Source organism: Salmo salar, chromosome 23 (genome assembly GCF_965601325.2).
Source record: "Salmo salar chromosome 23, fSalSal1, whole genome shotgun sequence".
NCBI lineage: Eukaryota > Metazoa > Chordata > Actinopteri > Salmoniformes > Salmonidae > Salmo > Salmo salar.
The window spans coordinates 31,387,491-31,404,422 of NC_138313.1; the positions used below are offsets into that span (position 1 = coordinate 31,387,491).

At 44.7% G+C, this 16,932-nt stretch overlaps 1 protein-coding gene across 1 annotated transcript in view; it reads left to right on the plus strand.

The window, feature by feature from the left end:
* The first annotated feature begins 6,452 nt into the window (after positions 1-6,452).
* The window catches only part of LOC106584384 (procollagen galactosyltransferase 2), a 32,911-nt gene continuing 22,431 nt past the window's right edge, over positions 6,453-16,932 (plus strand). Inside the window, exon 1 of the mRNA XM_014169634.3 lies at positions 6,453-6,764. Within this exon, the coding sequence (XP_014025109.1) occupies positions 6,514-6,764 (251 nt within the window). The 5' untranslated portion in view covers positions 6,453-6,513. The remainder of the gene's footprint in view (positions 6,765-16,932) is intronic.

Here is a 16,932-nt window from a genome sequence, read left to right on the forward strand (position 1 = left end):
CACCCCTCTACCCCACCTACCACCCCAGTGAACTGTACTGTGGTCCCTGGTCCAACTCTGTGTATACCACCCCCTCATGACTCGTCGTCGGCATCGCGGTCTCGGGAGACCATAGATTTCTTGTGCCTGATGGTTAGGTCATAGCGCAGTGTCTGCTGTGGCTGTGAAGTCCAATCCGTCTGGGAGACACCCTCCTGGTTTCCACCCTCCATGGCTCTGGCTGTTGTGCTTCGCCTGCGAGGAGCAGAGATGTGGATGGAGATGGGGGGGCACACTTCCATAACCCCCACCAGCCCTCGTCACAGAACTGAGGCTCGCTGCTGGAGTGAGCCAGACGGAGGATGGGAGGATGGGAGGGAAAGAGAGAGAGCCTGATATTTTAATAAGAGAAAGAAGAGTGAGTGGGTTCTTTTGGAGCTCTGAACTTCTGCCCTTTTGAAGGACCTTTTTTTTTTTGTTCTGTTCATCCGGTTAAGTTTTTTTAATTTAATTTTAATGTTTTTTTATATGCTTTCTATCATAATGCATCACCTCCTGCAGGCTACAGCTCTATAGGCCAGAGCTCCTGGGTCTCTACACAACCTGTCCTCTTAAATATATCCTCAACACTACTACACCAGACCCTGGCTTTGTGAGACTAAACACATACTGTGCACACATCTCCACACACACTCAACCTCATATTCATAGATGCACTCATATATTCACACACACACATAAGTACAGACCAAAGCAGCTCGACACAAACACACAGAGATGCCATTGTATTCCTGTCATTTTGTTAGCCCAGTGTTATGTAAGTATGTTAATAGGCTGTGGTGTTGATGGGTTTGGGTGAATGTAGGAACCAGCAGCCGTGGATTGTTTGGGTCCTGCTGCTGGACTTATTCATGTGCACCTGCAGTGTTCATTACTCTTTCCTCCGCATTGGGAGCTCAGTCGCCGCTTCTCTTCAACTCAGTAGTATTGAAGCTTACTGGCAGAGTGGAGTCACCCTCTGTTGCACACACACACACACACACACACACACACACACACACACACACACACACACACAGCCTTTCATGGACTGAGAAGTGGGTTGAAAGGAAAAGAGCTATGGTTGCCTGGGAGACACAGCCCTGATCATGCTTATGTCATCATCATTAATGGATCCTTTCTTTTTCATTTGATTTTTCAATACTTTTTGTTTTTCTATTAAAATTAGAAACACAGGACCTGTTCATCTTCTGTGTGTGTCTCTCTGTGTGTCTCTCTGTGTGACTCAGAGGTGGTGTGTTGTTAAGTTTCAGTAAGGAAAGTCCTGTCATGCTTACGTCACCGTTGGATTGAAAAGTCGTGATGATTTTCCTCTGGTAATGGTCCCAAAGCCATGTTTCAGTTTCTACAAACGGTGACGGACCACTTCAGGTCAAGACTGATGCTTTGCGCAGTCTGGTGGTAGAATATCAGAACTGCACCTGAGGCGTCATGAATTACAAACAGCCAGATGGACATAGTGGATATATGTTAAAGGACATACAGGAGAAAGTTTCACATTATGAAATGCATTCTCACAACTATTGAAAGCTAATATGTTAAACATCTGAGATCTCTGTTTGCTTTGAGTCATTGGTGTGGTCACAGGGATGGATGTGGACTTCTATTTAGAAACCAGTACATAGTGTTGCTTTATAGTGTTGGTTTATAGTGCTACTGTACCTCACAAGGGGCTGGAGCGGAACACACACACACACATAGTCTCTCTGTCTCACAGGGACACATGAGGTTATAATCAGCAGCCACTGTACAGCAGCACAGGGAGAGAGGAAAAAGTCCCAGTGGGCCTACTTCTCACAGCTAGCCAATCTCTCCCACTGAGAGAGAGAGAGAGAGAGATGGATGTTGCCCGTTAACCTCAGACAGGAATATGGGCAAGACAATGTTCTTTCCACTATGATGTAAGGGCCCAATAAACCCCTCCCTCCCCTTGTGAGTGCACTCATTAGGGTACAGCATGTTCTAGCAGTCTGGCTCAGAGAGGTTTAAGGCCCACTTTGCAGTGTGTTGCACACCTCACACATACACACACATAGTTCCTGGAGGTTTATCACCTGGAACTGTGTGTATGACCAGTGTGTGTGAACATGGGGCTACTGTCTGTGTGTGTGTCACAGTGAGATCCCAGTGGAAGTGAGGGATAGAGCAGTGCCTGGAGAGGGGAGGTGATCAGTGATGATTGACAGGCTCTAGCTCTGCCCTTATTGGCTGGTGTCTTTCTGGGAGACTCTAGCTCTCTGCCAGCATGATTTCACTTAGCTATTAATGTTAACTCAATCCAGCAACTTCTAGCTCTCTGCCTCTCCATCTCTCTCCTGTTACCCAGCTAATACACCCGCCAGGCAGCTCTTAGTACCTGGCTTTAGCTCCACTGCAGTAGCTGCCTCTCCAACTGTCTCCCTATTTCTATATACAGCCCTGAGATGCTGATCCATATGCACTGGATTACTCAGGCAGACAACCTTCAGATCAGAGGAGCCACAGCTATTGATACACTAATGGATTGAAATGCATTCATGGAGCACCTGCAAGTGCTTTACATGGGAATTCAGAGAACTCCAGGATGTATCCATAGAATTCTACTGGGAATAGTGCCTGTCACATACTGCATCTACTTCACATGATAAGGGAGGGAGCAGTAACATCCGGTTGGGTATAGTACATGTAGGCCCAACTCTATGTATCACAGGTTGGTAGCACCTTAATTGGGGAGAACGGGCTCGTGGTAATGAGTGGAATGGTATCAAATACATCAAACACATGGTTTCCATGTGTTCCAAGACACTCTCCTCTACCCTCTGACCCCATGGAGTGTTTTGTTCCCCCGTCTGTGGCTGAGAGCCCTGGAAGAATTAAAGGATGGGACTTCAGACCCACCCCACCCACCCTGACTTCCTCCCTCCCTCTCTGAGTGTGTTGGCCACAGTGAGGGCTCCTTCTGCTGGGCAACCTGCTCCAGAAATGTTTCATAAAACACACTTTTGGAAGCAGCAAACCGAGAGAAGACATATTGTTTCTGTAGCCATATTTTTCCATCAAGCTTGTGAGCAAATGTTGGGTGCTCTACAGGGTTCCACAGCAGTGTTTCCCAACTCCAGTCCAGTTCCCCCAACAGCAGACATTTTTGTTGTAGCCCGGAACATACATACCTCATTCAACTCATTTAGGGCTTGATGATTTGTTGGCAATTTGGGACCAATACATTTTCAAACTACGAGGATCTACCCTACTATTTTGAGTGGCTCTGAAATTGTGGTTCTATGCAGTTAGGGAATGTGTTGGATGACAGTTTAGAACAGCATAAGCTTGGCAGTAGTCATCATAAAGCATGTAGTACTGGTGATTTAGAAATTGTTTCCCTTCCAGACAAAATGGAACCGTGCATTTAACCCTAACTGAAGTGGAATATCAGCCGTTCATTGAGTTCTGCATTACACAAAGGTTGAAAAGGACAAAGGACTGCATGTGAAGTACAGTACCAATCAATAGTTTGGACACACCTACTCATTCAAGGGTTTTTCTTTATTTGTACTATTTTCTACATTGTAGCAGAATAGTGAAGACATCAAAACTATGAAATAACACATGTGGAATCATGGAGTAACCAAAAAAGTGTTAAACAAATCAAAATATATTTTAGATTCTTCAAAGTAGCCATCCTTTGTCTTGATGACAGCTTTGCACACTCTTGGCATTCTCTCAACCAGCTTCACATGGAATGATTTTCCAACCATCTTGAAGGAGTTCCCACATATGCTGAGGACTTGTTGTCAGCTTTTCCTTTACTCTGCGATCCAACTCATCCCAAACCATCTCAATTTGGTTGATGTCGGGTGTTTGTGGAGGCCAGGTCATCTGATGCAGCACTCCATCACGCTTCTTCTTTGTCAAATAGCCCTTACACAGCCTAGAGGTGTGTTGGGTCATTGTTCTGTTGAAAAACAAATGATAGTCCCACTAAGCGCAACCCAGATGGGATGGCGTATCACTGTAGAATGCTGCTGGTAGCCATGCTGGTTAAGTGTGCCTTGAATTCTAAATAAATCACTGACAGCGTCACCAGTAATGCACCCCCACACCTTCACCTCCATGCTTAACGGTGGGAACCACACATGCGGAGATCATCCGTTCACCTACTCTGCGTCTCACAAAGACACAGGATTTGAACCAAAATTCTCATATTTGGACTCATCATACCAAAGGACAAATTTCCACCGGTCTAGTGTCAATTGCTCGTGTTTCTTGGCCCAAGCAAGTCTCTTTTTCTTATTGGTGTCCTTTAGTAGTGTTGTTTTGTTGTTGCAGCAATTCGACCATGAAAGCCTGATTCACGCAGTCTCCTATGAACAGTTGTTGTTGAGATGTCTGTTTCTTGAACTCTGTGAAGCATTTATTTGGGCTGCAAATTCTAAGGCTGGTAACTCTAATGAACTTATCCTCTGCAGCAGAGGTAACTCTGGGTTTTCCTTTCCTGTGGTGGTCCTTATGAGAGCCAGTTTCATCATAGCGCTTGATGGATTTTGCGACTGCACTTGAAGACATTTTCAAAGTTCTTGACATTTTCCTTATTGACTGACCTTCATGTCTTAAAGGAATGATGGACTGTCATTTCTCTTTCCTTATTTGAGCTGTTCTTGCCATGATATGGACTTGGTATTTTACCAAGTAGGGCTATCCTCTGTATACCACACCTACCTTGTCACAACACAACTGATTGGCTCAAACGCATTTTAGAAGGAAAGAAATTCCACGTATTAACTTTTAATAAAGCCCACCGGTTAATTGAAATGCATTCCAGGTGACTACCTCATGAAGCTGGTTGAGAGAATGCCAAGAGTGTGCAAAGTTGTCATCAAGGCATAGGGTGGCTACTTTAAATAATCTCAAATATAACATATTTTGATTTGTTTAACACTTTTTTGGTTACTACATGATTCCATATGTGCTATGTCATAGTTTCGATGTCTTCACTATTACTCTACAATGTAGAAAATAGTAAAAATAAATAAAAACCCTTGAATGAGTAGATATGTCCAAACTTTTGACTGGTACTGTATGTAGCGACAATTGTAAAGCAAAGGCTTTGGGATAAAACGGAGGACATATGGTAAAACATTTCAGAGTAGGAGGTGTATAGACATTACAAGGAAAAACTCAGCATTATATGCAAGTGCATAGATACAATTGTATCAAAATGTAACTAAGGGCATACCACAAACAACCTACTGTAAGTCTGGTTCTGGAAATCTGAATTCAGGAACATTGACTACTATTGACTAATGTTGTCTTCAGACTACAAAAACAAGTCAAGCCAGGAAATATATTAATACATGGTGTGGCTTACATTCTCAGGCTCATCTTTCAGATTATTACTTTATAAAGCTTCATAATCATTACTGTTTAAAGGAACGTTGATGGATCCCAACTGCCGCTACTGTATTGGGGCACTAGGGGGAGCTAATTGGATTGCTTGGACCCTGCTTCAACACAATGGACGGATAGACATGTCTACTTAGTACTCCTGCCCAGACATCTCTCATCAGGAACATCCATCTAACTACAGGGTTAATGGTAATGAACACTCATTAGACCATTTCAATTAAGAATGGAAACATCAACAGGTGGCTTCACTATTGGGTAAATAAACAGTGTTTGTCCGTCTGTCTGGGTCTGTCCTTCTGCCTGTCTGTCTGCAGCTGGGACTGATGTCACTCATGGTACTCCGAGAACCCTGCTGCTGCAACTGCACCACCCAAGAAACAGTCAGTCAGAGAGGAGGGATGGAAAAAGAAAGGGGAAATACAGAGGGATGGAGAGAATAAGGAAGTGGGGAAAGGAGGCATGCAGACAGGGGATTGTGAAGTGGAATTATGTACTTACCATACATGTAAGGAAAGGAGGAGAGTTATAGAAACAGCAGAGGGAGGGAGGACAATGTAGCCATGCCTAAGCAGTCAAACCACATGCTGTTAAAAATAATCAGACTTTACAACCACAAACAACCTATGTTAGTCACACATTTATACACATATTCCCTCTAGAATAGCATACAGTTTATACAATGCACATGCATAGACTTGAACTGACAAATACAGCAATTGTGTCTAGGCTATCAGTTCTACAGCGCAGTAAAGTGCTGGATTTGAGTAAGAAATGTTATGTGTTACTTACTGAAATTAAGTTATTCTTGGACATGTGCACATTTGTCACAGATTCCCTACTCTGTAATCAGCCCCTGTAATGTCCATGTATTCTCCCATTGAGAAAGCGAGCAAGAGGGGGAATTGGGAAAGCTGTAGGAACGCTATAGGAAAGTTTGGGGGAGGAGATAGACTCTAGAGGTAACCCCTCTCCCTCCGTCATGCACTCCATCCCCTCCCCCTTCCTACCTTATTTGCTCACTCCTACCATCGCTAACGCTCACTCTCATATTCAGTCGCGGCGGAGCTCAGGTCGGAATAACGGTGGGGGCGAATGATGCTGGGAATGATGCCTGCGGTTGGAGCCGTGGGAGTCGGGCTGTTCTTCGCTCTACTTGTCTTCCTCATGCCCGGTGGCATGTCAGACATAGCGACTCTGGTGCAGGACCCGGTCCGACCCGAATCGTCCCTGCTGAAGCCAAAAGTCATGATCGCCATTCTGGCTCGCAACGCGGCGCACAGCCTGCCGCACTACCTGGGCTGCATCGACAGGCTAGACTACCCGAAGGAGCGGATCGCTATATGGTGAGAAACGCAACTAACTTTCTAATAACTTTCTTTTGGCCAAATTGTCTTCAATACAGCACCAAGTGACGTATAGATCCGCGCACCCGCTACTATTCCGGATTTGCACTTTATTAGGCTACAAAGAAGTACACACATAGAAGTAGCCCAACATAAAGCTGTTATTGTTTTCGGGTAGTATAATAAGAACCTCATGTCCACGTAAAGAACAGAGATGCTGCTGTCAGCGTGAACGAGACCTGTTGCCGCGTTTTACAACGCGCTCTCCTCGCGTGTCTACCGGGTTCCTAATTGCATGTTAGGATAAGATGAAAGGGTAGAGCATGTTAATGATGGTGCTATTTTTCTTTACGCACACACTGCGGAAATCAGGGGTCCTAAAACAGCTTCCGGGGACGGGGGGCCCTACATTTTCCATAGGCAGTTAAAGTTTAAGGATCATGATTGCAGTAATAAGGCCTGGCCAACAGGCAGCCTGCCTGGAGATGCGAGAGAGTACGTAGACACCAGACACTGAGTGCCTCTGACAGCGGCACAGAAGGTGGGAGCTCAGCTAGCACACTAAGGAAGTCATGCGTAAAGTGCAGTGGAGAGAATCACGGGAGAAATGGAGCGATCTGGATGACTAGTCTACAGGGATGAAACAAGTCAGTACAGAAGCATGTGGAGACTGCCCAGATATCTCTTCTGTTGCACATGTCATCGACACTTTTCGAGAGACTTGATATTTTATTAATGCATTTTCTCTGTTTCTTCCAGAATTGCTGTCATGCCCTGTGGGATGCTTTTGTATTTTGTGTTCCACTAATCCTTTCAAACGCTTGCTTTTGTTTGCAGCTTTATGTCTTTCTGCTTCTCAATGAGACCATGCACCACCCAACACACACACACACACACACACACACCACACACACACACACACACACACACTAGGTCTAGACCCACTAGGACCCTTCCGCAAGAGTAAACGGCCAAATCACTGAGCCAACATGTTTATGTGGAGCCCTTTAACTAACAAAGAAGGGGCCTAGACCCATCAATCCCACTTGTGGCATCCAGCACACAGTCACACACTGGATAGAGACAGTAGAATCAGACACTATGGAGTCTGTGGTTCTGTTTGGAGCAGGGCTCGCTCAGTTGAGCCTGAAATGTTGTCTTATGCATCTGCCCCAGATTTAATCCTATAGAGGCATTTTGACTTTCCACAGGAAAGTAAAAGTTCGGATTCAGTACGTTTTACTGATAGTGTACTGTACCTGACTTATAAACATCCACAGTGTAGTTCATCCGACTTTACATCTACCATGACCTCATAAAGCAGATTCTCTCATATTACCACTGTACACCCTCTTTTCTACCTCTCTCTTTATCTCTCTTCTCCCCTCCGTAGCCTTCCTGAGAGTCAAAACAGTTTGAGTTTGACTCAGCACTAAGCAAAGTAATTTAGGGAGGGATGAAAAGTCCCAGCGTAGCCTGAGGGTGGAACCAGCTGTGGAACATCATGTCCACATAGCACAGCCAGATGTATAGAAGCAGCAGACCCTATACCAGGGTTCCCCAACTGGCGGCTCGCGGGCTGAATTTGGCCAGAGGGTGGTTTGATTTGGTACCCCAAGTCTTCTGAGCAAAAATGTTCATTGTTGGACACAAAAGACTGTAAAAACACCAGGAAATCAGCTCCAAGTGATTTTAATTTTGGAAATCTGTTCCCAAGAATTCTAACGCATAGTAGAGAGACACGTGATCATATACAAATGTAAGCAAGGTTTGAAATTATTATGTTTTAGTCAAATATTATATCTGTTTGGGCTTCTTGCAGTCAATTTGCAGTCTAGCGGCTGAATGTAGTTGATGATCCCTGCTGTATAGGACCTGTCTGCTGCTGCACTCTACTGTCTGTCTGGAAGCTTCCTCTGAGTCAGAACCGATAAGGTCTCAGTACAGCTCTGCAAGCTCTCAATACTGACTGCCAATGAGAAGTGTTTGGCATAGAGACGTTTATTGGGTGGCTGAGCAGCCTACAGTAGACGTTCAGTGTTGATAATGACTATACCATAAAGAAGAGTTTTGTAAGTATGACAATCTGCCAGAGCTAGACTAGAAAATGAGTCATAATGTTTCTCCCAAGCTTGCCTCAAATCTCACTGTTTCTAGGTGGTGTATTTCACTTGGTTCTTATATAAGAGAGGAAAATCCATGCTCACTGTTGCTGTGATCATTTAATTGTTTTGTAAGTGCATGAGCCAACAGCCTCCTCCCATCCTTTTATGACAGTATTGTAAACGTCATACAACAAATGTCAAATGTTGTCATTCTGTTTTACAAACTAGTGGAACCAGGTCCCCATGAGAATGTGTTTTCAAATGTTGAAATACATATGCATTGTATAAACAGCTGTAGTTATACAACTTCTATAAAGAGAGAGGTAGTGAAAAGCAACAGATGTGGTAGAATTACGGTTTGTGGCCAGCAGATTAAATTCTGCTGGCCACAGACCTGGTGCCAGTGGCTGATTAATGTGTGTGCATGCTTGCAAGTGTGTGTGTGTGTTTGTTCTGGGGCTGAAGGGTAGAGCTTGGACACTGCTCATCTTTCAATTCCCCCTGCTCTCCCCTGGGACAAGAAGGCTGTCACTGTTCAAGTGAAGAAAAAAAAGTGTGTGTGTGTATTTAGGGGCACATGCAAGTTTCTTCTCTGTGATGGCTGGAGGAAGAGCAGTCTGTGTGTATGATAGAGAAAGAGTGGTTGGGATAACGCACTCTCCCCATAGAAGGCTTCAGTAGACTGAAAATGAAATGGAGGTATCTGAGTCTGACAGAGAAGACTAAGAGAGAGGTGAGAGAGTCTCACTGTGCTGTGAAAGAATGCAGGGAATTAGGGGGCAAAGGGAGACGGGGCGGAGGCTGGCTGGTCGGTAGGCTTGTGTTGAGAATTACCCTGTGGCACTGAGCAGGTTAGTGAGTGAAGCCACATTCCAGCCATGCTCAAACAGTGTACCCTCCTCTCTCTCCCCCCACCTCCTTCCCCTGCCCTCAGGACAACACTAAGCTGGCCGCAGGCTAACGATTGGACATGGGCCAGAACCCAGGCTCGTGATTGGTTGATAGAATGTGACTCAGCCCTGTGATTGGTCTCCAGAGGTCACGACCCTGTGTTGTGACTGGAGTAGAAGGTTGAGCTCATCATTGGGGCAGTGTTCAGGAGTAACTCCGTAGCCTGGAGCTGAGTCTCTGGGCTGTTTATGGGAAGTGCTTTTCCAGGTGGTGAAAGTGAACTGAAGAGAGATGATTTGTTGCTGTGTTTCGACTGTGACAACACAATCTGTTCTCTGAACTTTGTGTGAAATAGCCTAATAAATAGATTCCATTGTCGTTTCTATACTCTCCATATTACATCTTTGATGATGATAATGTGATGCACAAACCACGAAATCTGAACCACAACCATCATTTTTCAATGATTCTGTATATGACTGAGAACACCATCTAAACCATGTGTGCCTCAGCTATTATGACAAACATCGTCAAGGACTCCAGTCACCCGAGCCACGGACTGTTCACTCTGTTACCATCTGGTCCTGGACCAATAGGCTCTGAGAGAGCTTCTACCACCAGGCCATCAGCTTCTACCACCAAGCTAAACCTAGCTGTTTCCCTGCACTTTAGAGACTATTTACACCAGATAACCAATACATTATTACCGTAGAAATTATTTGTACTGACTACCCACACATCCAACCCTTACACACACACACACACACACACACACACACACACACACACACACACACACACACACACACACACACACACACACACACACACACACACTCTAAGAGCTCACATACACTCACACACAAAGTCAACTCTGCTGTTCTAATATATACTATTGATTCCACTGCCCACATTATATTTGTAAATCCAGTCCATTATTACTATGCTCACTACCTCATCTATTACATCTAATACTTGCTATTATTGATTTTTGATGAATGTACTGCATTGTTGTGCTAGCAAGCACATACGCATTTCACGGCACCTTTTATACCTGCTGTAAACTGTGTGTGACAAATACGTTTGATTAGATGTATATAATGTCGCCATCACAGAGAAATTCCAGTGGTTGCCAACAACATTCTAAACTTTAAAGGACATGATGAGAGATGTGTCTGCATCTTATAGCTGTCAGTGTTGATGGTGTGTTACTGCTGCAGATCTGCTCTTTACGAGGCTGGGATCTCCAGCTCTATTCCATATGTCCCAGTCCCATCCTTTGGAGGGGTGGTTAGGTAGCAGATCCACCTGTTACCAGGTGGATGTTCTTCAGAAGTTAAATGTTTTCAAAGAGTATAATGCCATTATAGTAAAAGATAAACCAGGAGTGTTTTGGAGTTTTTGAAGTGCTGCCTGCTCCAACATGACCTTTGCTTCCAAAAATCTCCCTTTCTACCGGATAACAATATTGGATCCAGCATTCCAACCACCAACTATTTCCCAATGGATGTCTTTTTAATCATTTCAGGAGGGGAGCCTTTGACATTTTTGGTGGTATTTGTTTTTAAAAAAGGACAAGAGAAGATTTTGTGGGATTTGAAGCAGCCAATTTGGGCCCTGATTTCTCTCTTTCTTTCTCGTTTTCCTTCTCTTGGTCTCTCTCTTTCTCTTCGTGGATTAGATCATATCGCTGGCACATGGCTGGTATGTGAGTGTGTGTTTGATTATCCTTAGTGCTCTGGCCCAGTTTCAGTCTGTTGGGGTCTGCATTTGGTGGTGGTGGTGCGGTGTGTATCTGTGTATTTCTACTAGCCTTGGGCCAGACTTGTGCTTAGTGAAGGCAGTAACTCAGTGACACAGGAACTCCATCACTCATACAACAGAGACAGTACCACCTCCTAACTCACACAACAGAACACACACTTATGATTCATTCAACACGTACCATTTTCACATGAGGAGTGTTAATACTCAGCCAGTGGTTTCTTCATAAAACCTGATCAGAGATGGGACTATGCCCAGACCTGTGTCTGCCAGCAGAGAGAACAGCTCCATGTCCCCTGCCAGGAGTTGTGGCTATACTCAGAACAGCCCTGGCCATGTGTCAGTGTCATCGAATCCCCAGGGGAGAACTGAAACATATTACACCTAGATCCTCACATAGATCCTCACATAGATAGACCTGTTGGCATGAACGTGATTGTCTCTTGACCAGTAGTTCCAAAGGTGGAGTTGGATAAAATTGTGAATTCTTCTCCCTGCTGCCCATCTATTCCAGCACATACTAGCAGGCCAACAATGGATCTGGCTAATGCTGAAACAGACTGGCATCCAGACAGGCAAAGCATTCCATTTCTCTTCAGAAAGACAGGAAAAGACTGAGAGAGAAAGAGAGGTGGGGAGGTGTGTTTCAGTTTAAGTGTTTTAAGGGGTGTTTTGTGTGTGTGTGAGAGAGGGAGAGAGAGAGGGAGGTGGGGAAGCTGTGTAAACTGTTTTGAGGGATGTTACAAATGATTTATTCAGCAGTGGCCAGAACGACTTCATGTTGTCACAGAGGAACTATAATTTTAGCCAAGTCAGTCTGTCTGTGTGTGTCATCACCCTGGCTTAACCACAGAGACACACTGTGCTACCTCTGTTCACGTTCTCTTATTCTATATCCCTCCCGTTCTCCCTCTCTCTTTCCCTCCCTTTCTCATTTTCCCTTACAAACTAAATTATTGCGATTGTATGTTTTTCTATTACTTTGCATTTATCTAGACATCACCGAGTAGGAAATATTTGTTTTGCTGTCTGTGTATTTCATGTGAGTGAAAATGACGTGTGAATTTGAACGTGATTTGCAGGTAGCATAGTGGTTAAGAGCATTGCTGGTTAGAATCCTTGAGCCGACTAGTTGAAAAATCTGTCAATGTGCTCTTGAGCAAGGCACTTAACATTTACATTTAAGTCATTTAGCAGACGCTCTTATCCAGAGCGACTTACAAAATGGTGCATTCACCTTATGATATCCAGTGGAACAACCACTTTACAATAGTGCATCTAAATCTTTTAAGGGGGGGGGGGGGTTAGAAGGATTACTTTATCCTATCCTAGGTATTCCTTAAAGAGGTGGGGTTTCAGGTGTCTCCGGAAGGTGGTGATTGACTCCGCTGTCCTGGCGTCGTGAGGGAGCTTGTTCCACCATTGGGGTGCCAGAGCAGCGAACAGTTTTGACTGGGCTGAGCGGGAACTGTGCTTCCTCAGAGGTAGGGGGGACAGCAGGCCAGTGGTGGATGAACGCAGTGCCCTTGTTTGGGTGTAGGGCCTGATCAGAGCCTGAAGGTATGGAGGTGCCGTTCCCTTCACAGCTCCGTAGGCAATCACCATGGTCTTGTAGCGGATGCGAGATTCAACTGGAAGCCAGTGGAGAGAGCGGAGGAGCGGGGTGACGTGAGAGAACTTGGGAAGGTTGAACACCAGACGGGCTGCGGCGTTCTGGATGAGTTGTAGAGGTTTAATGGCACAGGCAGGGAGCCCAGCCAACAGCGAGTTGCAGTAATCCAGACGGGAGATGACAAGTGCCTGGATTAGGACCTGCGCCGCTTCCTGTGTGAGGCAGGGTCGTACTCTGCGAATGTTGTAGAGCATGAACCTACAGGATCGGGTCACCGCCTTGATGTTAGTGGAGAACGACAGGGTGTTGTCCAGGATCACGCCAAGGTTCTTAGCACTCTGGGAGGAGGACACAAGGGAGTTGTCAACCGTGATGGCGAGATCATGGAACGATCCTTAACCCTAGTTCCTCCTGTAAGACACTGTATAAGAGCGTCTGCTAAATGACTAACATTTATATTTTTGTTAAAGACGTATGTGGGGTAGGACAGAGGGCAAGAACACAGAGATTTTCTGACTGATTATATTTGGAAGTTGTGTGGCCTGATTGAGAGTGTGTATGGATAAGTCATGGTAGGTCATGGTGTGGGAGGATGAGGTAAGATGGGGTGTTATATAGGCTCTTGGGGGGGGGGAGCTTGGGTCATTCTGCCCTGTGTTGACGGTGAATGTTCTGAGGAATACGGCTAGGTCTCAATCACCCACTCACCCTCCCTCCCTGACAGGCCAGCATGTATTGCTGCAGCCACGTCAGCCTGGGGGGAGGGGAGTTACTGCAGAATGCACACACACACATACAGTTGAAGTCGGAAGTTTACATACACCTTAGCCAAATACATTTAAATTCAGTTTTTCACAATTCCTGACATTTAATCCTAGTAAAAATGTCCTGTCTTAGGTCAGTTAGGATCACCACTTTATTTTAAGAATGTGAAATGTCAGAATAATAGTAGAGAGAATGATTTATTTCATCTTTTATTTATTTCATCACATTCCCAGTGGGTCAGAAGTTTACATACACTCAATTAGTATTTTGTACCATTGCCTTTAAATTGTTTAACTTGGGTCAAACGTTTTGGGTAGCCTTCCACAAGCTTCCCACAATAAGTTGGTTGAATTTTGGGCCATTCCCCCTGACAGAGCTGGCGTAACTGAGTCAGGTTTGTAGGGCTCCTTGCTCGCACACGCTTTTTCAGTTCTGCCCACACATTTTCTATGGGATTGAGGTCAGGGCTTTGTGATGGCCACTCCAATATCTTGACTTTGTTGTCCATAAGCCATTTTGCCACAACTTTGGAAGTATGCTTGGGGTCATTGTCCATTTGGAAGACCCATTTGCGACCAAGCTTTAACTTCCTGACTGATGTCTTGAGATGTTGCTTCAATATATCCACATCATTTTCTTTCCTCATGATGCCATCTATTTTGTGAAGTGCACCACCACAACATGATGCTGCCACCCCTGTGCTTCACGGCTGGGATGGTGTTCTTCGGCTTGCAAGCCTCCCCCTTTTCCCTCCAAACACAACGATGGTCATTATGGCCAAATAGTTTTATTTTTGTTTCATCAGACCAGAGGACATTTCTCCAAGAATTATGATCTTTGTCCCCATGTGCAAACCGTAGTCTGGCTTTTCTATGGTGATTTTGGAGCAGTGGCTTCTCCCTTGCTGAGCAGCCTTTCAGTTTTTTTTTTTTTTTCTTAATTTAACTAGGTAAGTCAGTTAAGAACAAATTCTTATTTTCAATGACGGCCTAGGAACAGTGGGTTAACTGCCTTGTTCAGGGGCAGAACGACAGATTTTTACCTTGTCAGCTCGGGGATTCGATCTTGCAACCTTTCGGTTACTAGTCCAACACTCTTACCACAACACTCTAACCTGCCGCCCCAGGTCATGTTGATATAAGACTTGTTTTACTGTAGATATAGATACTTTTGTACCTGTTTCCTCCAGCATCTTCACAAGATCCTTTGCTGTTGTTCTGGGATTGATTTGCACGTTTCGCACCAAAGTACGTTCATCTCTAGGAGACAGAACGCGTCTCCTTCCTGAGCGGTATGACAGCTGCGTGGTCCCATGGCGTTTATACTTACGTACTATTGCTTGTACATATGAACGTGTTACCTTCAGGCATTTTGGAAATTGCTCCCAAGGATGAACCAGACTTGTATAGTTTTCTTTCTGAGGTCTTGGCTGATTTCTTTTGATTTTCCGATGATGTCAAGCAAAGAGGCACTGAGTTTGAAGGTAGGCCTTGAAATACATCCACAGGTACACCTCCAATTGACTCAAATGATGTCAATTAGCCTATCAGAAGCTTCTCAAGCCATGGCATAATTTTCTGGAATTTTCCAAGCTGTTTAAAGGCACAGTCAACTTAGTGTATGTAAACTTCTGACCCACTGGAATTGTGATACAGTGAATTATAAGTGAAATAATCTGTCTGTAAACAATTGTTGGAAAAATTACTTGTGTCATGCACGAGGTAGATGTCCTAACCGACTTGCCAAAACTATAGTTTGTTAACAAGAAATTTGTGGAGTGGTTGAAAAACAAGTTTTAATGACTCCAACCTAAGTGTATGTAAACTTCCGACTTCAACTGTAGGTAAAGTGATTTAAGTCTGTTAACACTAGCTACGGGAAAAGGGCATATCCAATGCAGATACGATGGAAGGATTTTAGGCCTCGTAACTTTCACTTGAGTGTTTGTTCAGTGTTTTTGGGCCAGGTGTAACCTTCCTGCCCCTTCCATTGATCTTTCTCAATGTCAGCTCATCACACCCCCTCCTCACTGATGAAAGGCACAGCCAGGCCAGGTGGGACTGATAGATCGAGGAGAGAGGGATAGAGAGAGAACGAGATGGTAAGAGTGTGTAGGTGAAACCTAATAGCATGTGGTGTCCAGATGAGGATCATAAAGAGAGAAAGTAGAGCTGTAGCGCTCCAGGGCTGAAAATAATAAGCCAGAGTTACTGTAAACCTCAAAGAGGGCAGAGCGGAGGAACAAAGTGACGGATGAGTGAAAAGAGGGAGGGAGGAAGACTGGATGAGTGTCCAGTCCAACCCCCCAGAGCCTGGATTTTCAAACACCTTCAAAATGAGCTGACATTTTAACACGCTCTCTCACACATACAGAACACAAACACACATGAACAGAAGTGCTAAAACACACGTTATGATGCTATGTGCACTTATGAGTGTACAGAAAAAAACTAAAAAGATATACAGTATCCCACAAGCACATTTTTCCATTCACACATCATTGGCATTGAATTTCAGGCTTGGCTGCAGTGAGTGTGAGTGTGGTTAGGGGGATGTGGGGATGACCAGGGACTCAAGCTGCTGCTCTGTACCCTCCTTGGCTGATTCAGCCCTGGGCAGAGGAAATTGAGAAGCCTGGAAACGATAGATCCTGCCGGAAACAGGACATGCATGTGTGGAATAGGAGATGGAATGATGAAGATTCACCTAAATAAATGAAAGAAGAGACACAAAGGTGAAAGATAGAAAACCCGGCCTGTGTGCCTGCCTGTCCTCTGCCTGTACAGGCCCATAGAATCCACACACGCGCACACACACATCACACACACACCATACATCACACACACACACACCAACTGTTATCTTACATAAGGCAAAATGAGACGCCGCTTCCGTAATAGAAAATATCATAGTGTACCTCTAATACAGAGCTGTGTGTTATGGCTGAAAGGGGCTGATCTAGTGAAGAATGACGTACAGTCAGAAACCTTCAACTGCTAAATGCTTGAATAGGCTCCTTCTGGAATTGTGG